Source organism: Delphinus delphis, chromosome 15, assembly GCF_949987515.2.
Source record: "Delphinus delphis chromosome 15, mDelDel1.2, whole genome shotgun sequence".
In the NCBI taxonomy this organism is placed as follows: Eukaryota; Metazoa; Chordata; class Mammalia; order Artiodactyla; family Delphinidae; genus Delphinus; species Delphinus delphis.
The window spans coordinates 15,172,553-15,195,353 of NC_082697.1; the positions used below are offsets into that span (position 1 = coordinate 15,172,553).

A 22,801-nucleotide genomic window follows, 5' to 3' on the forward strand; every position below is an offset into this window, starting at 1 on the left:
AAAAAATGCTGGTGTGTTGAATTTAAACCGAGGTATCAACATGAACTCATGATTTATTAAAAAAATTTTTGCTGAGCTTTTTTTATTAAAAGGTCTTGAAGTGATGGCTACCCCATTAGCAATGAGCACTCAGATTTTGGTTTCCAAATACCATTCCCCACCACAAGGAGCTAAGCCTTCTTAAGAGAAATAGCTGATTCCAGGTCTAGGGCAGGAAAAGTACAAAGCGAGCCTGGAATATCTTTTTGTGCCAAAAAAAACAAGTACTCACAAACTGACACGGACATATCAATAGGACACAGAAGCCACCTTGAGAGGCTCCCACCGGTAAATTCTGGGACACTGAGCATCAAAAACAAAACAAAACAAAACAAAAAACACTGAATAAAAAGAGTCCATGAGCTCAGAGTAATAATCTAAAAGTGAAGGGGGTTAGGAGAGAAGGGAAAAGCTCTTCTTTAGAAAAATCACCACCTGACAACTGTATTGTGGTAATAAAAGAGGGTACAGTTGACTCTGTATCTGCAGGTTCTGCATCTGTGGATTCAACCAACCAGGACTCGAAAATATTTAAAAAAAAAAAAAAATCCAGAAAGTTCCAAAAAGCAAAACTAGAATTTGCTCCAAGCCAGCAACTATTTACATGTCAGTTATATTATATTTACAACTATTTACATAACATTTACATTGTATTAGGTATTATAAGTAATCTAGAGATGATTTAAAGTATACAGGAAGATATGGGAAGGTTATATGCAAATACTATGCTGCTTCATATAAGGGACTTGAGCATCTGCAAGCATCTGTGGATTCTGGTACCCGTGGTGGGTCCTGGAAACAATCCCCCACCTATACCAAGGAAGAACTTTATCCTCTTTCTTAGGAAATACACACAAAACAGAATATCTCCTTTTTTTGAAGATACACACAATATTTGAGGGTAAGTTGTATATATCATGCATCAATCTCTCCTCATTACTTCTGTCATTTCATGTCTGTTTACACAGCCTTCTCTATAAATGCACAAAGAAATGACTGAAATGTGTTCATCAATAAAAATGGTAACTTCTGGAGAGAAATAACAGATAATTTAAAATAGGTTCTTTTGTGGAACTGTTACAAAAACCATAAAGACATAATTTAAAAAAAAACATCATATCCAACAATAAAAATTGTATAATTGGTACAATATACTTCTATGATGCCTCAGTAATTCCCTTCAGTTGCAATACAGGTGGATTTTAGAAATTCAAGTCTTTAAACTGGAGATGAAACACTAACAATAACATTTCTATGGTCTAAATGTAAACTATGTCATAAACATCAAAGAAACATCTCTTAAGTTAGAGTAGAATTGTTTGTCTAATTTCTATCACTGTTTAGATGAGAAAATGAGAACATTTGCTTTCTACATATTTGAATTCCTCTATATTTGATAACAATAGCCCTTTGCAACTCACTTAAAGATCTCTAATATTTTTGGAGTTAAAATACCTAATATTCTTTGTCCCTCTCAACAACTAAGGGTCACAAATAAGAAACTCTATCTAAAATGCCTTTCGTTTCACCTTTTGATATCAGTATCAGGGACCTGATTATACCTAATATTTATTAGAAATCAATGTTCCCAAAACTATGGTGAATTTTGTAATAAGAGAAGTTTTTAATCTAATCACACATTCAGGTATAACCCAGGAGTAAAATGGACACGCATATAAGAAACTTAATTATAGTGAAATGATTAGTTAAACGGTTATGTGCACAGGATTTCAGAACAGCTAAAACTGATTTTGGAGGCAGCACGATACACTACAAAAATCCCTAACCTGGGGTTCAACGATCTAGATTCTGGTCCTGACTATATGATCTTGATTAAACCATAGGTTCCAATCTACAAAAGAAGCCATGAACCATATTATTTCTAGTGTCCCATTGCAGCTGTGAAAGTTCCATGATACTATCACTTGACAGTGGCTTATGACAACATATTTCTGCCTAGGTACTGATAAACATTCAAAAGGAATTCTTACTCCGGAGGGATGATGACACTTGATCGTCTCTAATCTAAAATATGCCACAAATTAGATGTGCGTGGACATAAACCAAAGACCAGACCTACTCAACAAATATTTGTGACAAGACTGTCTCTGATTCTTTGAGTTTCTTTTTGTTGTTGTTAGTGGTGTTTGGGGGGCTTTTTAAAAATAGATGGAAGAGGTGACTAAATTCTCCTTGGCCCAAAACTGTAATAAAAATATCATCAATAGATATAGATTATTAAAATGTTTTATATAACTAAAGCTGAAGAAATGAATGAATCAACTGAGAGGGGAAGACACCTCAACTGGCAAGAAACAACATGCATTCAAAAACAGGTGTATTTTTGATCCCTGTATTTAGTGATTCCAGAAGTTAACTGTTTACACCACAATGATTCCTTATATGGGAGGGCGCTTCACCACTGTACTTAGTTTATTGGAGGAAATAGCACTTCTATTGTGACCTACATTTTCCTAATAACACTGTAATTAATTAGAGCACCTGTTCACAGTTTGACTTTATAGACTGATAATAATTTTCAGTAAACAGATCTGCATTACTATCACAATTAGTATCTACAATAGCATATTTGCAAAAACGGCCTCCATAATTCCAAGTAGCCTTGGTATCCTCGCCCTTTACTAGTGCCCTCCCACAGTGACTCTAGGCCTGGCAGTGTGACTTGCTATGGCCACTGCAATAGCAAATTTATTGCAAGCAGGGACTTGAAAAGTGCTTGCACATCCTATTACCATGTAAATAAACCTAGTGGGCATGCTAGATGGCAGAATACTATGTGGAGAGAGGCCTTGACCAGGTGGTCTTAGCTGAGGCCTTCAGGAGTCAGCCAGCTCCACCTGACCACTAGTTTTTTTTTTTTTTAAATTTACTTATTTATTTTTGGCTGTTTTGGGTCTTCGTTGCTGTGCACAGGCTTCTCATTGCGGTGGCTTCTCTTGTGGCAGAGCATGGGCTCTAGGCACGCAGGCTTCAGCAGTTGTGGCATGCAGGCTCAGTAGCTGTGGCTCACGGGCTCTAGAGCGCAAGCTCAGCAGCTGTGGCGCACAGGTTTAGTTGCTCCACTTCCTGGAGCAGGGCTCGAACCCGTGTCCTCTGCATTGGCAGGCGGATTCCTAACCACTGCACCACCAAGGAAGTCCCTGACCACTAGGTTTTGAGGTGGTTTGCTACACAGAAAAAACTAACTGATACAGTATCTGAGATCTGTCTCAATCTCTCTCCATCACACCCACACACACCAACCTATATCTACAAAAAGAGTTCCAGTCTTTAGGAACTCAGGTTTCAAATTCAACTAACATTGATTGAATACTTTCTAAGTTTCAGGTTTTCCACCAGATGCTTCCACAGGATGTTGCCATCCACACTTCATGAACACCATGTAAATAAAGTAGGAGGGAGGAGGATCTGTGCTTGTTGGCACCTACCAAGTGCTACAACAATGTTTCATTTCATTTCATCCTCCCATCTTTTGAGGTATGTACTATTATTTCCACTTTCTAGATGAGAAATTTGCTTACGGTTATACAAGGATAGGATCTGAACCCTGATCATCAGGCTTTAAGGCTGGTGAGCTGCCTTTCATACTGCAAATTGTCTAAAATCAAAATGAGAATTCTTGACATATCCAAACTGCCGTTAGGTTGAGCATAGAAAGACTAGGGGAATGAAATTTTCCCAGTAACCTTATCCCTGGACTCTTCTTTCGGCACTCCTGAGCGAGACCATCAAGCGGTGCTGAAAAGTGTGAGAGAATCATTCCCAGCTGACTAAAGGCAATGCTGTCCCCAGGGCTTCTGCTGGCTGGTGGGCTTTCTGTTTCAATGTGAGCCAGGGTATTTTTTTTCAGACATATCCCAGGAAATGAAGACGTTCCACTGAATGATAATACCAGAAACCTGAAGCCGTTGGGAGAATGAACTCAGCAGAAAAGTCGAACTTTGAAAACACCATGTCTTGCTCTGATTCTTTTATCTGATGCAGGGAATGCATGAATTCCTGTACTATGACTGGCCCGTTCTTCTTTGTAAGCAGCACTGGCAAGCTAAATGGACAATCTGTCAAAGTCCACAAAGGGGCAAATTCATAAGCAACTGTATCTTATATTTATTTTTCTTTGAAGAATGCTATGTGGGACTTCCCTGGTGGTCCAGTGGTTAAGAATCCGGCTCCCAATGCAGGGGACATGGGTTCAATCCCTGGTCGGGGAACTAAGATCCCACATGCCGTGGGGCAACTAAGCCCACACGCAACAATTGCTGAGCCCGTGCACTCTAGAGCCCGTATGCCACAACTAGAGAGCCCGCATGCCACAACTACTGAGCCCACATGCCACAACTAGAGAGAAGCCCATGCACCGCAAACGAAGATCCCGTGTGCCGCGACTAAGACCTGGCGCAGCCAAATAAATAATTGTTTTTAAAGTTCTAAAACTAGATTGTAAACAAATCGGGTATATCCTTACAATGGAATATTATTCAGCCATAAAAAGAAATGAAGTACTGATATATGCTGTAACACTGATAAACCTTGAAAACATTAAACTAAGTGAAAGAAGCCAAATACAAAGACCACATTTTATATGATTCCATTTATATAAAATATTCAGAATAGGCAAATCCTTAGAGACAGAAAGCATGTTAATGGCTGCCTGGGGATGGAGGAAAGGGTAATGAGAAGTGACTGCTAACAGGATTGTGGTTTATTTGGGGGATGATGAAAATGTCTGGAATTTGACAGTGGTTATGATTGCACAACCCTGCTAATGTATTTTTAAGAACCACAGAACTGTACCTTAGAATGGTGAATTTTATATGTGAATTATATCTCAATTAAAAATAATAAATTAAAAAAATTAGACTGTGGTGATGGTTGCATAACTCTATAAATATACTAAAAAACACTGAATTGTATGCTTTAAACGAGTGAATTATATTTCAATAATTCTTTTTTAAAAAACAGAAAGATCCCTTTTCTCTACTATTTACTTTTATTTCTGGATTCACATGAACTATAACACAATGCCAAGGTAGTCATAATTGGCCAGGAGCTTGACCAAAGACTGAGGTCCATCTTTTCCTTTGGAATGACCAACCACTAGGGCATATGCCCTTCCATTTTAAATGTTCATTTTCAAGACTGTCACCAAGTAAACCACAATGGTCAACCTACTCTTTCCTTAATTTCTACAATAACTCTTTTCTACCTGTTCAAAGTAGAGAACTCGGAAAAGCCTACATTTTCTTCTCTGTTTCAAGCATGAATACTTGCAAGAAAACAACTCAAATAATCCCTCACATGTTTTCTTCTGGCTTGGAATAATATGCCTTATCATAAGGTTGTTTGTTTTGTTTTTTAATCTAACATTTATTATGTGTGTGGTTTTTGGTTTTGGTTTTGTGACTGGGCATCTAAGTGCTTTACATGTATTAATTCATTTAATTACACAAGTTACTATCCAAGTTTCTGTATGTGGCCATAAATATTCCTTTGAATGTTCTTTGAAACCACTAAGAATTGCCAGAACCATGAGTTATAAGGTTCCCCAGAGTCTAACTTTTGAATAACTCTTCCAGGAACCAGTTTTGGTAACTCTGCCTCTGTGTAAACTGACTTGACTTATGGGCAATGAAGCTCTGGATCTTTAAGTCTAGTGTGCTACCATATGTCTATTCGAAGGGATCTAAATCCAGATTTCAAGGGGTTACTAACTAGAGCAATAGAGGCAGCACACCTAAAAAGATACATACAAAAGGTTTACCGGTGAGAACGATCCATACCTTGGTTATTGCAACGATTTCCTAATTGGCCTCACCGTTTCCAGTCTTTTCAAACTCCATATCATCCAACTGACTGTCCTAAAAAACCACTTTGTTACATCACTTTTCTGATCAAAATGTCTTTCTATTACCCTATTACCAACAAAGTCAAGTTCAAACTTCTTACTTTGGCATTCAAGGTCCTCCAGTATCTGGTCAACACCCACTTCAGCCAAACTGAATGTTCAACATATATCCCCTCCTTTCTGACTCTGTACCTGCCTGGAATATCGTCCCCAGCTTTTCTGTATATCTAAGTTCTCACAAATCCTTCACCATTTTTCCGAACCACTTACCCAGCATTTGTCTTATTATTATATTACCACCTTTATATGTAGAGGTCCTAGCTCCTCAACTAAGTTATGTCAACATCAAATACCACTATCTGAGGCACCCGGAGTAATGTTCCAGGCATGTAAGGAATTAGAAAGAACGGTAATAGTACAGTAGGCACTCCATACATATTAGATGATGACAAATGTCATCTTCCCCTTTTAATCTACAAATTCCTGGTCAGCAGTAAACACGTCATTTGGTTTCTGTACACTACACAGTAACGACACATAGTGACTACCTAATAAATACTTTTTGGTGGGTATTAAATATTTATTTTTAACAAATACTCGTTCCAAGCTGATATTTTTTTTAGAGCATAAACACTTAAGAGAATCATCTACTTTTTCTTTGGGACTCATTTAAATTCATCAAAATGTATCTCCATTTTCTTGCTGAGCAAGAGTCAGCAGGTCAGAACAGCTGAGAGCACCAGAAAAATATATTCCCCTAACTGATCAAAACCGATTTATCTGCTTCTTAGGTATAAGAGCCAAAGTATATCTTTTGGACTTTTTCCTTTATTCTTCATCACTACCCCGCTACTGCTCTCTTTTGGAAAATAGATTTCCCCCATGGCTATTCTTGGCTCTCCTTTTACCAATTTAACTCTAATGGAGCAGCACCTTATCTTCCTCAAAAGACAGGCCTTGAGCCTTTCAGCCATGTCACACTGAGATCTGGTACTTTCATATCCTAACATGTGGTCTGGCAGGTGGTTTGAATGAATTTTCAGGCACCACATGTCTGTGCTTTTTGGCTTATCCCAAAAGAATCAAGAATGTTAACGGTTTCCAAAGATAAAAGTGAGCCCAGCATCTGGACATAATTAGAAAAACTGCACAAACAATTAGGATTTAGCCTCCACTCTGGCAGGATGACCTTGAATTATCTGTGTAACTGTGAGAAAAGTCTGAGGACCAAGATCTCTGCTCTTCTGCTGTAAATCCCACCCTAGAGGGAGATTCTGATAAATGCACAGTGAACCCCACTGATTATCTTTCAGGGATGGAAAAAAAAATCCAGTCAGTAATAAATTTCACAGTTTTAAGATAATAGTTTGAAACTTCACAAAGGAAGGCTCACATAGATTCAAAGTCTAGCCTTCTTTATAATCTACCATCTTATATTCTGAGCTACTGCTTAACAGATTCTCAAAACGTGTTATCCTGTTACCAAGGAATGTGAATCAATCTCTCTCTCTCTCCTCAGCACATTTTAAAAATATTACTGAAACTGACAAGTGACCTTCCTTTAGATCAACCATCTTCACGCCAGTGCTTAGACACAAAAGTGGAACTTACAAAACACCAGTTAATACCAAGGGTACAAACTAAAAAAAAGTAAAAAACATGACCAGCAAGAGAAAAGGAGTTAGGATGTAGAAATGTAGCTCAGGTTGAAGGAATTTTTAGGTCCAATGAAAAAAAACCACTGTCATACACTAAAAGACCCATTATTTACTATATACTTACTATACTACTTACCATTTTTAAGCATTTCTATGCTAAGCGTTTTCCATGTCTATCTCCTATCATCTTAACAACCTGACAAAATAGGAACTTTTATGCTTCACTTTTTCAGGGTAGGAAACTGAGGCTCAAAAAAGGAAATAGCTGGGGTTTCCCTGGTGGCGCAGTGGTTGAGAGTCCGCCTGCCGATGCGGGGGACACGGGTTCGTGCCCCGGTCCGGGAGGATCCCACATGCCGCGGAGCGGCTGGGCCCGTGAGCCATGGCCGCTGGGCCTGCGCGTCTGGAGCCTGTGCTCCGCAGTGGGAGGGGCCGCGGCAGTGAGAGGCCTGCGTACCGCAAAAAAAGGAAATAGCTTGTCAAAGCTGACAAAGTTTATAAAATTCTGAGCCAAGTTTCAAATCAAAGACTCTGATTCCAAAAATTAATGTTCTTTCCGCTACTCCTTTTTCTTTCTCCTACCCTTATTGAGAGATATGTTTCTAACCAAACTACGTTTTAAGTTTTAGCTTTGGTACGTATAAGCACACTAATGCTATCTGAAATTCTCATATGATGCTGACAGTGAGTGGCAAAGATACATGGACACTTAATATTCTCTGATGATAGTTTTAAACATCCTGAGGGGATCTGAAATCAGACAGTAAGGTTATTATAGTAAAAGAAGCATTAAAATACCTGTAGTACTTTATGTCCTAGTAACTGTCCTTGCAAATGTTATAATCTGAGTTAGAGAGAATGAGATAGAGAACACACAAGGGAGTCACTGTTATAACAATCCCCTTCAAAAAACTGCAGGTGGAAAGAAGATAGGCTGTGAGTCAAGAATTTCCATCTTACACAGCTCTGAAATTAGCATCTGACCGATGGTGTTGAAATAAAATCATTTTAACAAGATCCTGGACTTTGGTTTTAACATGAGGAAACTCACAGGAACAACAGGTGCCTTCGTGAGACCTAGGACTTTCTGGGAAACTATAAATACATAACGTTTTTAACACATAATACTATCACAGCAGTTTACCCAAAACATGGTTCTGAGTTGCTCTAACTTAATTATGCCACGATGCTTTAAGATTCTATTTCAAAGAGATTCATTAGAATACAATTAGAAATTTAAGTTTGAAATAGAAATCATCCACTCACTCCCTTTAGTTCCCTGAATCTAATTTAAAAGGCTTGAGTCAGTGGAAACAATCTTTCAATTCAGTGGTCCAAGTTCTGCATCCCCGGTGGCCTAATAAGCCATGAGATAAGGAGGGGGAACCGGCTGCCATGTATCTCTTGGGAAGGCAGTGAGGACAAGAAAACCATATCATAGCCAATGAGTCTTGGAAGGGAGACCTGTTGCCTGTCAAATCTTTAGTAGATGAGGTACATATTTTAAGTGGCCATCCTTTGACTTGTCATTTCCTCATTTGGGGCAAAAGCATTTAACTGCTAAACTACAAATTTATGCAATTCGGGATCAGTTGCTCCAGGATTTTTTTGTTATCTCTGCCTCTGAAAAAAGAAGTTTTTTTGTTGTTTTCAAAGACACTTGATATTTAAAGTATTATTAAAGTATAATAATGTAGTTTATTTGACAACCTATTTTTAATATGTTTTGAAAGCTTGGATTCTTTCTCTACTTATAGAAGTTCTCACTTTTGCTGCTAAATATCTTATTTGATAATGATCAACTAAAACAGGAGAAATTCTCTTCCTTTCAAAAAAAAATGTTCGCTTGATAATGAAATGGTGAAGTAATTTTTCTGCATATTAAGACACACCAACAAAAACCCCACATATAATTTAATATAAAATACACAGATGGCAATATGCACAAAATTTCATTCTTTTCATAGCACTACTAATGATATTCAGTGTCCGACATACTACTTTGAATGACATTATTAATAATTAATATCACTGAATCACTTTGCTGTATACTTGAAACACATTATAAAATACCTATACCTCAATTTTAAAAATGGACACAATATAATTTTTTCAATAAAAGGATTACTAATTTAAAAAATTAACATTTTCCTAAACCTGTGTGATATGCTTGGTTTTCTAAAGCACAAATTTCTGTCAATATTAATGACATGTAATAGCTGAATCAGTAAAAACGAACAACCTCAAGATACTATTTTATTAGGCAACTCTTAAGTAAAACTCTTTCAAATTTATGAACTATCCCAAGTTAGCCTCTTGAGGTTTATTTCTAAAAACTGAAAATCATGAATTAAAAATCATGTAATGTTTTATGCTGACATATCAGATATACAAAACCTTCCAATGTTACAAAGACTATCCAGATAACCTTCACCCAGATTCCTCAAATGTTAACATTTTATCACATTTGCATTATCACACTTCAGTCCATCTACCTAGCTATAAAACCTTGTCTATTATCACAGCTATGAGTCTTGATAATCCAAACACCAACATCACAAAAGCCTTAGGTTTGAAGATCCTAGAAACAGGTGTCAAAAGACAAGAAAGGCAGGCTTTTCACAATATTTAACAAGAAGCCCTCCACCACAGTAGCAATGAGGACTAGAAGTCAAAGGTTTGTCATCTAGGGTGACTTTAGACAAGACGCTGAACTTTTAACTTGAACTTCCTCATTCTGTATGGCAGGAAGCTCATAACTAGTGGACCCATATCTCAGGGAAGGTGTGAAAGTCAAATATAAAAGGAACAATTCCCAGGAAGAGTTAACAATTCTAAATCTATATGCATCAGACAATGCAACCTCAAAATACAAAAGTCCTCCCCCCAAATATGTCTCAGAATTAACAAAAATTGACAAATCACAACCACAGAGTAACAATTTTAACATATCTCCCTCAGAAACCAAAAGATCAAGTATCAAAAATTAGTGGGGAATAGCTATATTTGAAGACAATTAACAAGCTAAATCTACTGTATATATATAGATTCCTACAAACAATTAGAAAACACACATTCTAAGGCACACAAACAACACTTAAAAATTACTGACATATTAGGCCACAAATGTCGCAAGAAAATATCAAAAAACTGGTATCGGGGACTTCCCTGGCGGCCCAGTGGTTAAGACTTCACCTTCCAATGCAGGGGGTGTGGGTTTGATCCCTGGTTGGGGAGCTAAGATCCCACATGTCTAGCAGCCAAAAAACCAAAACATAAAACAGAAGCAATATTGTAACAAATTCAATAAAGACTTTTAAAATGGTCCACATCAAAAAATCTTAAAAAAAAAAACGTATCACACAGACTGTGTTCTTTAGCCACAATTCTCTGAAATTGAAAATTAAAAATAAGCAGTTAAAAAAATTCATACAATTTGGTTTTTAAAAAGCACTTCTGAATAATTCATGGGTTAAAAAAGGAATATGTAATAAGCACAAAGCATCACAAGCTGGGAAAAAGTATTTACAACGTGCCACATATGAAACTTATGGGATGCAGTGAAAACTGAACTTAGAGAAAAAATTACGTTACCTGAATACATTAGTAAGCAAGAAAATTAAACAGCTAAGTGTTCAACTCAAAAATCAAAGAATAAAATTTAACAACAATTTTGATTAGAAAAGACATCTCTTAAACTAGAAATAGACCTGATAATGGGTACCTACACCAAACCTACTACAAAATCAAACTTGATGGTAAATTATTAGAAGAATTTTCTTTAAGATAAGGAATAAGACAAGAATGCCCATTACCACCTCTATTATTGCAGGTCTTAGTAAGATAGAAAAATATATAAGTATAAAGATCAAAAGGAAAAACTAATTCACAGACTGTCTTCATAAAAAAAAAAAAAACTCCAGAAAACCTACTAGAACAAAAAAAATCCATAAAAATTAATTTAACAAAAGGTCTAAAACATCTTTATAGATATAATTATAAAGTTATCTACGAAAAGAAGATATAAGCCAAACAGATGGAAAGATAAACCATGTTCATGAACAGAAAGAATTAACATCATAAAGATGGCAATTCTGCCTAATTAATCTGTGTATTCAGTCAAAATCCCAGTGGTATTTTACAAAATTTGATACACCGATGCTAAGATTTATAAATTTATTTATTTTATTTATTTTTGGCTGCGTTGGGTCTTCATTGCTGCACGCAGGCTTTCCCTAGTTTCAGCGAGTGGGGGTTACTCTTGGCTGTGGTGAGCTGGCTTCTCATTGCAGTGGCTTCTCTTGTTGTGGAGCATGGGCTCTAGGCATGCGGGCTTCAGTGTTGTGTTGTGGCACACGGGCTCAGTAGTTGTGGCTCGCGGGCTTAGTTGCTCCGCGGCATGTGGGACCTTCCCAGACCAGGGCTCGAACCCGTGTCCCCTGCATTGGCAGGCAGATTCTTAACCACTGAGCCACCAGGGAAGCCCCCAATGCTAAAATTTACATGGAAGAATAATGATATAAATTTCAAGAGTAATCTGTATTGAAAGAAAAATAAAAAGGGGAAGGGGAATTTATTTTGATAGATGGTCAAGGAAGGCCTGAGAAGGTAACAGGACCAAAGATCTGAATGGAGGGAGAAAGTGAGTCTTTCAGATGGAAGAAATAAAATAAGATGACTACAGTTCATACTGTAAACTAAAAAACAAATCCTGATATATTAAATAAAGTCCTAAATGTGAACAGTAAAACTTTATAACCTTTAGAAAAAAAAATTGGAGACTGTTTCTAAGACATTTGGGTAGGAAAGAATTTCTTTTTTTAATTGAAATATTGTCAACATACAATATTATGTTAGCTTCAGGTGTATTACATAATGATTTGACATTTGCATACATTATGAAATGATCACCACAATAAGTCTAGTAAACATCTATCACCATATAAAGTTATTACGATATTATTAAGAATTTTTTGGTTACCAAAGGGAAAAGGTAGGGAGCAGGGATAAATTAGGAGTTTGGGATTAACATATACACACTACTATATATAAAATAATCAACAAGGACCTACTGTATAGCACAGGGAACTCTACTCAATATTCTGTAATAATCTATATGGGAAAAGAATCTGAAAAAGAAGAGATATATTTATATGTATAACTGAATCACTTTGCTGTACACCTGAAACTAACACAACATTGTAAGTCAACTATACTCCAATATAAAACAAAAATTTTTTAAATATATTATTAAGAATTCTTAAAGAAGGCACAAAAAAAATACAGTATAAGAAAATTCAGACCAATGTGATTTCATGAAAACAAAAGTTGCTTTCTAAGAAAATATCCTGAAAAATTAAAAGCACAAGTCACAAGCTGGGAGAAAATATTTACAATGCACATAACTAATAAAAAAATTAGTATCCAACATATAAAGAACCACTGCAAACCAATAACAAAAAAAGAAAGAAAAAGAAAAGAAAAAGGGCAAAGGCTACTCGCAAAGTAAGCATCAGACTTGTATAGTCAACATGGAAATAAATTAAACGAAAACTGAAGAGGCTACACAAGCAAAGCTATAAACTGACATCGTTAATGTTTATTTTGATACATAAAATAACTTTTCCCGGGCTTCCCTGGTGGCGCAGTGGTTGAGAGTCCACCTGCCGATGCAGGGGACACGGGTTCGTGCCCCGGTCTGGGAAGATCCCACATGCCGCGGAGCGGCTGGGCCCGTGAGCCATGGCTGCTGAGCCTGCGCGACCAGAGCCTGTGCTCCGCAACGGGAGAGGCCGCAACAGTGAGAGGCCTGCGTACCGCAAAAAAACAAAAACAACAACAACAAAATAATAACTTTTCCCAAGTCAGTTCTGCACAAGAATTTTAAGTTTTATTTTTTTTAATGTATTCAATTACTTTGTTAGGGCCATTTTAGCTGATGACAGGTTCGAAACTATATGCGTGGTACCACGCTGCAGAAAGAAAACATCAGTTCTGGTTAAGGTCTACTGAGAAATGTGGGAAGAGAAAGGAAAAGTTTAAACTATTTTGAAACGTTCTAACTGACTTCAGTCTTATCTGAACTTTGCCAAGTATGAGGTATCCAATCTCCTACCTAAAATAAAGACATTGCTCTAGTGCTGCTGTGGTTACTTAAAATAGATGTAAAAATATAAATAAATAACAGTCTTGATCTAGAATGAAGCCTTCCATAGAAAGGGGATTTGTGGACACAAGTGGGAACACCATTTAAACTCATAACCTATGACAGAGCTCCCTCTGCCGGCCCAGAGAAAGTACAAGGACCCTGACACTGACACAGAACCTCTCAAGTCACCTCAGGAATGTGCCCTTCAAATAGTGAGGGCAAAGTTCTTCTATGGTCCTAATGCAAAAAAACCCAGTGACACAGACAAACAGGAGAAGCCTTCCAAAATCCCCAAACTGATAGCTTATCCAGGCACGGGTTTTCAAAGTAGTGTGGACAATGGTTTACCTCTATGGTTCTGACAGGTATTCTTGGGGTCTCTCATAAAGCAATCAAATCACACCCCACTCTAACCCTCCCTCCAACCGCAATCTGATTCTTTATGGTAGATTCAGATACACACAACCAAAACATACTCCCTCAGATGTAACAAAATCATCAGAGGCAGGTTCCCTTTGAAAACCTTGTGCCCTTTGTGTCTGGAAATCCTGGGCAGACACAGAGCGAGGCTAGCTACTCAAACAACCAGCAAGGGACACTGCAAGCTGAGACTTGCCATCAGATGCCCTTGTAACATGAGCCTTGGTCCTGTCCCTTAACAACTTAATAAAGGGGCTCTGCTGAGGAGCAGGATAATATAATGGTTAAGAGCATGAGCTTTGAAATCAAACGTATTTGGCTTCAGGTCTTGGCTCTTCTGTTACTCACTATGTAATCATGAGCAAGTTACTTAGTCTCTTTGCAATTCAGTTTCTGCTTCTGTAAAAGGCCAGGGGCGGGCTATGAAAACACCACACATCACGGTTGTAATGATTAAAATATATGAAATGCTTATAAAGGATTAAGCACTGTACCTGGTAGATATTAAGTGCCTAATCATTAATGATTATTATTAACAGTTATAATGTCTATCTTCTTGGGTATAATAAATAATTTATATATAAAAAACAATTGTTTGACATGTACACACTGCTATATTTAAAATGGATAACCAACAAGGACCTACTGTATAGCACAGGGAACTCCACTCAATATTATGTAACAACCTAAATGGGAAGAGAATTCGAAAAAGAATAGATATATATATACGTTAAAAAAAAAGAAAAAAAAACAACTGTTTCTTAAAAAGAAAAAAAAGGTATCTTTAGAATCCCCTCAAAAGCCAGCACCAGTCTTACCATGAATTTTCATGGGTTTTATATTATGGATCTAATGCCCATTAACATAAGGGTAGGCTTCCAGAACAAATCAGAAGTTCAGTAGAATGAAAAGACCATAGACTTCGGAGTTCTTCGAATTCCCAGCTCCCGCGTTTACTAGCCATGTGACCATAGCAAATGTTAGCCACCGGAAAAATCGCAATGTCTGGGTCAAACAGCTGATTAGACATGGCTCAAAAAGGAATTATAGAATTAGAAGATGAATCCAGGGCTAACACCCAGAAAATGGCACAGAGAGATTTTAAAAAATGGAAAATATAATGGAGAAATGGCTGTAAAGGGAAGAAACTAAGGATACTGATAGCTGCTACTAATCCTTGTGGAAGGTAAACTGGTACAAACCTTCTGGAGGACAATATAGCAATACCTGCACGTTAAATTGTTCAAACACTTCTGGAAATTTTTCCTAGGAAACATTAAAAGGAAGGCAAAATTTGTATGTAGGATGTTCCCTGCAGAGTTATTTGTACTAGTGAAAAACTGGAAACAACCAAAATGCCCAGCAATGGGTAAATGATCAAAAAACACTGTTAAGTGTGATAAATATAAAAAGGACTGTGCAACAACATGAAAAATGTATATGCTTATTCAGGAGAAATTAATCAGAAATTAGAATATCTAAGCAAATTATTACCATATAGGAACTATACAGGCATATGGTCAAGAAAAGGAGTTCTTTGCTGGAGTGAGAGGACTTAGGGGTGAACTACTTTCTTTTGTAACAGTGCGTTAATACTGTTGTAATACTGTTGGTATACATAATTTTTAATACAGTAAATGAGAACAGAGGCATTTGAAATATCTAACTTTTCTAAGGTACCAGGTGAAACTCTATTCATTTTCACAAATTTTAACCTGTAGAAACTTCAGTTCTATATTAGTCATGAGTTATATCATTTTTATAAACAATTAGAGCTACAAGGGACAAGGAAAATAGAGAAGATTAATAACTCTTTATTTTTATTGATTAAGGCACTGAGGCCCATATAAGGAAAGAGAATTGTCCAATGTAACACAGATAGTTATTATCTAAGCCAAGCTTGGTCAGATAGTCTCCTTTAAATGTTTAGAAATCGATATGAAGAAGTGGTCTAATGTCTGAGATCTGCTTTAAATTAATTCAGTTTGTTATTCTCTTTGGTGGAGAGCTGAAATATGATGGGCAGTGAGTTATTTTTGAAACTGGTTACATGTCAATAGGGGTCATGATATTATTCTGTGTAAGTGTATATATTTTCATTTTCCATAATGAAAAGCTTCAATAGCTCCTAAAATAATGAGTAAAGATCTCAGAATTAAGTGGCGAATCTATCTAACTTGTGACTCAAAACTGAATTACAAGACCTGAAACAGATTATGAACTAAGTTTACTTAACGTCACTTAGCTGTGACTGTTGAGGTTTTTAAATGGGTTTTTCCCTCATGACTATAATAAAAGATTCATGTTTCTCATTAGACATGCTAAAACTATCCAAGCTCAGAAACTGAACAAACAACCCACTGAATTAATGAGCACTTAAAATACGAAAATTACATTTGGAACAAAATTAATTCTTTAAATTTAAAAAGGTGGATTTCCCATAACACGTACATGCACAACACATGTTAATGGGTCAGTCTAGTTATGTTACACAGGGATTATAATCATCTGCATAATTAAAGCCCTTAAAACAAGCAGAAGATATAGCATTCCGAGTCAACAAAAAGAAGTCAGCAGCTCACTGCTGCAAAACAAACCTTCCTAACAAATCACACGGGCTAGCTACTTAAAAGAGCAAAAGAAAAAATAAATTTAGTACGTATCATTCACTCGATAATTTACGTAACACCAAATCTTGAGTCCAGGGACTGAAACATACTGTAAGAACACATTTTCATTTTCGATAAGGATTTAAAGAGACACTAACAGGCAGTGACAATGTTTTAATAAACTCTTTGTAAATATCCATTTTTAAGGCCATAAAAAACAGTGCAAGGAGGAAGAAGGGAGAAAAAAAGGATTCTTAAGGCAATGCAGAATTCAAAGTCCTAATTTACAGAATACACTATGATATCGGCAGTATTTCTGGTGGGATTTTTTTCTCTGATAATAACTCTAGAAAATAATTTGGAAAATAAATAAAATTTAAAATACCTATAATCCCATTATCTACTTTTAATATTTGGTTTATTTTCCTCTGGCCTTTTGATTGGTTTTTTCAGTCTTTTTTCTATGTACATATTAACATGTTAATGTATCTTTTTACTTTTGTAAAGCTAGAATATAATTTCTCTATATCTTCAATTATTTTCTTGGGCCAAATTCCTAGAAGTGGAATTTACTGAGTGAAAGGCTTGAATTTTTTAAACTCTTGATATGCACTACCTTCTGGAAAAGTTAGATCTATTTACACATCCATCAGCAGTATTACTACTCTTTCACCATTTGTATAATTCTGACCTGAAGCCAAACACAGATGATGAGCCTTGGCCCCAAAATAGAAAAAAGAAAACAAGAAAACCTTTTCCCTTCAAAAACAAAGGGTTGGTTATAAATACACAGACCTGGAAGGTGAAAATTCAAGAGGGCTGCCTGAGATCTAAAGCCCTGGAACCGTGTGTTCTAGCTGCAATAAACCAGCTGCAGTTGCCCTGAACTCATTGCCACTTGGACTTTGTGGACACGGCTCCCTCTGCTGGAACATCTCCACCCACCCTACTCACTGCCAACCTTCCTGCCTTTTTCCTCCAGAAATTTGTCAGTAATCCCCAGCCTAAATTAAATACTCTTCCACTCTGCTTCGCCAACACCCTCAGATTACCTCTGTTTTAAAGCCCATTTCATATGCTGAAGTGTAATTAAATGGTCTGTCCCACAGACTAGACAGTGACTTCCTTCAGGGCAAGGACTGTTTCTTCATTCCCTGCTGTATCCTCAGCCTCTAGCAAAGTACCTGGGATACTGAAGAGAAATTTATTGACTGAATTAATCAGTCACAAAGCAGTTGGTCTAAGGCAGTGGTTAGAGAACTTTTTCTGTCTGTAAAGGATCAGACAGTAAACTTTTCAGGCTTTGGGGGCCACATGGTCTCAGTCACGACTGCTCAGCTCTGCCTTTGTAGTGCAAAAGCAGTCATAGACAATAGCAAATGAATGGACACGGCTGTGTTCCAATAAAACTTTATTGCTAAAACCAGGTGTCAGGCCAGATTTGGCCTGTGGACCATAGTTTGCCAATCAGTCCCTGGTTTCGAGGAAGAAACTCTAAATTTTAAAAAAAAGGAAGGAAAATGTTACTTATATGTGGAATCTAAAAAAGTGGTACAAATGAACTTATTTACCAAACAGAAATAGTCACAGATATAGAAAACAAACTTTTGGTTACCAAGGGGGAAAGGAGAGGGGAGGGATAAATTGGGAGATCGGGATTGACATATACATACTACAATATGTAAAACAGATAACTAATAAGGATCTACTGTATAGCCCAGGGAACTCTTCTCAATACTCTGTAATGACCTATACAGGAAAAGAATCTAAAAAAGCGTGGTTATAAGTATATGTATAACTGATTCACAGCAGAAATTAACACAACATTGTAAATCAACTATATGCCAATAAAAATTAATTTAAAATAAAGTAAAAGAAAAAAGGAAAGAAAAAAAAGATGATGAGAAGATCATAGAGACTTAATGCTTTAAACCTACGCAAAGCTCAGGCTAAATTGTACGTTTAGAACTCAATTATTATTACCACTTTGTACTCCCAAATTCCTTTTCTCCATGGCTTGGTCTGTAATGCACAGAGTAAAGGGAAAGGAAACAACTGAAGGGAGAGGAAAGGATGGCCCTCTTCAACGGGAACCGAGCACAGGTGTTAGGCCTCAGTCATAGGCCAAGTAAAAATGATCAGCAGCATAAGAAAAGCAGCAGAGATGGGCTTACACTAGAAGGGACTGGATAGGACTCTTCAATTTGTACATTCATCCTTAACAGACTAACTGAGAATTGGTAAGTCTGGTTTAGACACACAGAGTACCGTGAAAACAGACTGAAGATAATATGTATGATAAATAGCTCAGAATTTCACTACACTTTGAATTATGCATTAAAACAACGTATGTGCTACGTAGAAGTAAAATGTATAATAATGAAAGCACAAAGGAGAGGAGGGAGAAGCAAAAGAAGATATGCAAATGACCAAGAAATACATGAAAATATGCTCAAAAGCATTAGTCATTAGGAAAATGTAAGTTAAAACCACTATGAAATACCACTACACACCTACTAGGTCGTCCACATTTACAAAGCCTGCCCATACCAAGTGCTGGCCCAGATGTAGAACCATTGGAACCATCATACATTGATCTGGGCAATATAAATTAAACAGTCACGTAATCACCTAAATCAGTAACAATCAGTATAAATTAAACAAAAATAAAATAAACAATCACTTTGGAAAAAAGAAACAAAAAACAAATGTATGTGCTCACCTCCACAGATCAAGGAAAAGAAGGAAAAAGTGACAACATTCAACGAGAGAATGGCCGTTCAGGTTTGAAAGTCAATCCCTTCTTGTTGTTTATGCTTTCCTGCCTCTGATTCCACATGCCAGCTTCCTCCCTCCCCGAACCCTCCACTGCTGCCCCAACCCTCCAGCACTCTTACTCCTTTGACTGTGACAACAGACGGGAGCTTCAAGACTGAGTCCACGTGGACCATGAGAATCTGTTCTCTCTGGAAATGTGCGTGGTCTGCCTGCGAAGTTAGTCTGTTTAATCAGAGCCTTACTTTTCATAGTGCCTTCCTCTTCCTCCTCCTCTGAGTTGATCACCATGGTGCCCAGCTGAGATGGCAACGTGTCATCATGTTCGATCATAGTATTGGCCCCGTCACTCATGGTGCTGGCTACTCGGACGGTGCCCATCTCGTCCCCCGCTGCTCGGACCATCGTGCCAGAATCCATTTCATCCTCCTCCTGGAAAAGGACGAAATCTCAAATGAGGGCGAATTTGATCAAAAGATTGAGTTTTCTGTATGCATAGCTGATTCACTTTGTTGTGGAGTGGAAGCTGACACACCGTTTGAAGCAATCATACTCCAATAAAAAAAAAAAAAGATTGAGTTTTCTGAATTACTCTTACTATCTTGGTGCAAATATTTCTGGATTTGATGCTTACCTGGGTTCTAAACCCAACTCTCTAGAACCGAGAGCACTCTTTTTTAATTGAACTATAATTGATGTACAATATTATATATGTTACAGGTGTAAAAGACATTGGGTCACGATTTTTAAAGGTTATACTCCATTGACAGTGCTCTTATTCAACCAAAGAAGATCACACACATGTAAAGTCTACATATTTAGTATGGATCCTAGACTCCCCAAAAGGGCCTGGGAAAATCCAGTCTCAGACCTGAGCATTCTCTTTCCCGAATAAAAAGTTAAACTGAAGAAAAGATAAGGAGGCAAGAGAATAAAATGTGGAAGTGTCTGAGGAAGCACGGGAGACGAACAGACACAGATCCAGCAAGCCTCTAGCAAGCCCTGGTCCCAGGCAGGACACGGTCAGCAAGAAGAGCCTCCAGTTCCAGGTGGAACCCACATCTCCAACTCATCTTACCTGGCTGGCAATCATGAAATAACAAGCACTGACGCCCGAGGCCCACCACAACGCCTGCCACTGCCACTCACTGAGTTTTCTTCATCGTCCTGGTCCACCTCCCGCTGCTGGGCTTCCTGGCGTTTCAGCTTCACGTCCATGGCTTCGTTAATTAAATCCCGCAGTATGGACACTCCTTTGGCACTCTTGACAAATGGGTGCTTAGCAAGAAAGTTGAAGATGGTTTATATGGTACCAGTGCCAAAACACTGCCTGGCACACAGTAGGCACTTGACAATCTTTGTTGAATCAATCAGTGAATCTAATCTTTCTCTTTATGCTTTGGACTACAGCTAACTCACACTTCCTTTATAACGGTGAGCAGGTGCATGCAGGCTTGGCCCACCTTTTCTGGCTTGGCTGGAATGTTTCCTCCATTTCTCTCTACCAACTCTGGAGATTCTCAACAGGCTGGCATTGCCCCCTAGAGGAAGTTCTGTAAACGTCTTGGGAGCTTGTTGCTACAATGTTTGGAGAACACAAACTACATGGGACATAGGAAAGGGGGCAGAGACACAAGTAATCCCGTAACATGTGGAACAGTCTTATACAACAACGAACCACAGCAAATACTCCATATCTTTAAAATGTCTCAGAGTACATATACACTTTGATAAATAATGCCTACGAACTTCTTTAAGAGATAAGCGAAAAGTCTAGTAATTTGGGAGGTGATTCTGGAGAGGGGGCTTAAGCGGAATAAAGACATTGTTCAGAAATCACTGAATAGTTTACTCCTCCTGCTTGTTCTTTCTATTCAATGTCCTATAGCATTTCCAACTAGTGCCGAAGTGTAGTTACTACAGAAATACTAAAACTGGTCACTAATATGTAACAGATGTAGGCCCCAATATTATTCAATCTGCAAAGATACTTGAAACACAGGGATATTGCTGACTTTCCTTCATAGAAATAGTTTAAAGTTTTTAATGTTAATACCATCTTATATTTTTGTTGTCTGCCTTTGTAACACAGTAAGAAATCTATACTGTGAAAGTTACATGTGGAAATTCTTTTTTTTTGCGGGGGGGAGCATTGCCTATTGTTTTCCAAACTTATTCTGACATTGCCCTCAGTGTTTATCTGTAATCCATTCTCTGTTCCCCAGCACCCACCAGAGGATATGGGCTCCAAGGTCTTTGCAAGGACCCTAGAAGCGGACAGTATACCTCAACGTGTGGTACGATCGAAATACAGAAGATATCTTGTCCATAAAACTGCATCAGTACCCCATCCAGGCAGGAAAAGAATTTGCCACTGCTCTTGGAAATAAGACCCAGCTTATTTGCAAGAATATCGTATTTCCTTGTTCTCTCCACTGGGCAAGTCTATAAGATCATTTCCCTCCTCTTATATATAAATGAGTCTGCCCTGTTATTACTTAACATTAGATTTCTGTTAGTGTCCATACACTCATTTTCCTGTGTTTCTTGAATGGAATGGTTTCTGTTCTTCTTACTGCTCTTAAATCTAAACTCATTCATGATGCTAGATACAGTTGTCTCATTACTTCATTATGTCTATAACTTGAAAAGCTGGAGCATTTCTATATTGACATTTGTATTATTATAAATTATTATTCTCATATTTCTCCATCATAGCACCAACATTACCCTGATTCTTTTTAAACTTTGGGCATAAACAGACTTTAGCATCCATGAGTTTCATTCCAAAAGGATTATAAATGTTATATAAATGTTAAAAAAAAATATGCATTGGTTATAAAAAGGGGGCATTGGATCTGACATGACTGAAAACCATTGGCCTAGCTCAGTAATAATAGCAGGTATTTGTCAAATCCATTATATACTACCTTTAATATGTGTAAAGCATTGTTCAAAGTCATACACATTATATCACTTAATCCTCAGAACCAACTATGGGGCAGGTACTTGATCTCCACTGTATAGATAAGAAAACTAAAGTAACAGAGAGGTTATGTTGCTTGCCCAAGGTCATAGAGCTGGCAAACAGGGAGCTATGATTCAAACCCCAGGACAGGCTCCAGAATCCAAGCTCCTAACTATTAAGCACACTGCCTGCCAAACCCCACCCATCCTTCAAGGCCCAAGCACACAGGTTACCTCCTCCAGGAAAGCCGTCCTTGCATCTTTAGTCCAAAGTGGCCTCTTTCCACCCTGAGCTACAACAGCACCTACCATTGATCCC

General features: G+C 37.6%; 1 protein-coding gene across 2 annotated transcripts in view; it reads right to left on the reverse strand.

The window, feature by feature from the left end:
- STK4 (serine/threonine kinase 4) overlaps nucleotides 1-22,801 on the reverse strand; it is a 90,364-nt gene that overhangs the window by 42,353 nt on the left and 25,210 nt on the right. For both annotated transcript variants that reach the window (XM_060030729.1, XM_060030730.1), the window contains exons 8-9: nucleotides 20,665-20,793; nucleotides 19,761-19,947 (exon numbers count right to left, since the gene is read on the reverse strand). In XM_060030729.1, coding sequence (XP_059886712.1) covers nucleotides 19,761-19,947; nucleotides 20,665-20,793 — 316 coding nt within the window. The remainder of the gene's footprint in view (nucleotides 1-19,760; nucleotides 19,948-20,664; nucleotides 20,794-22,801) is intronic.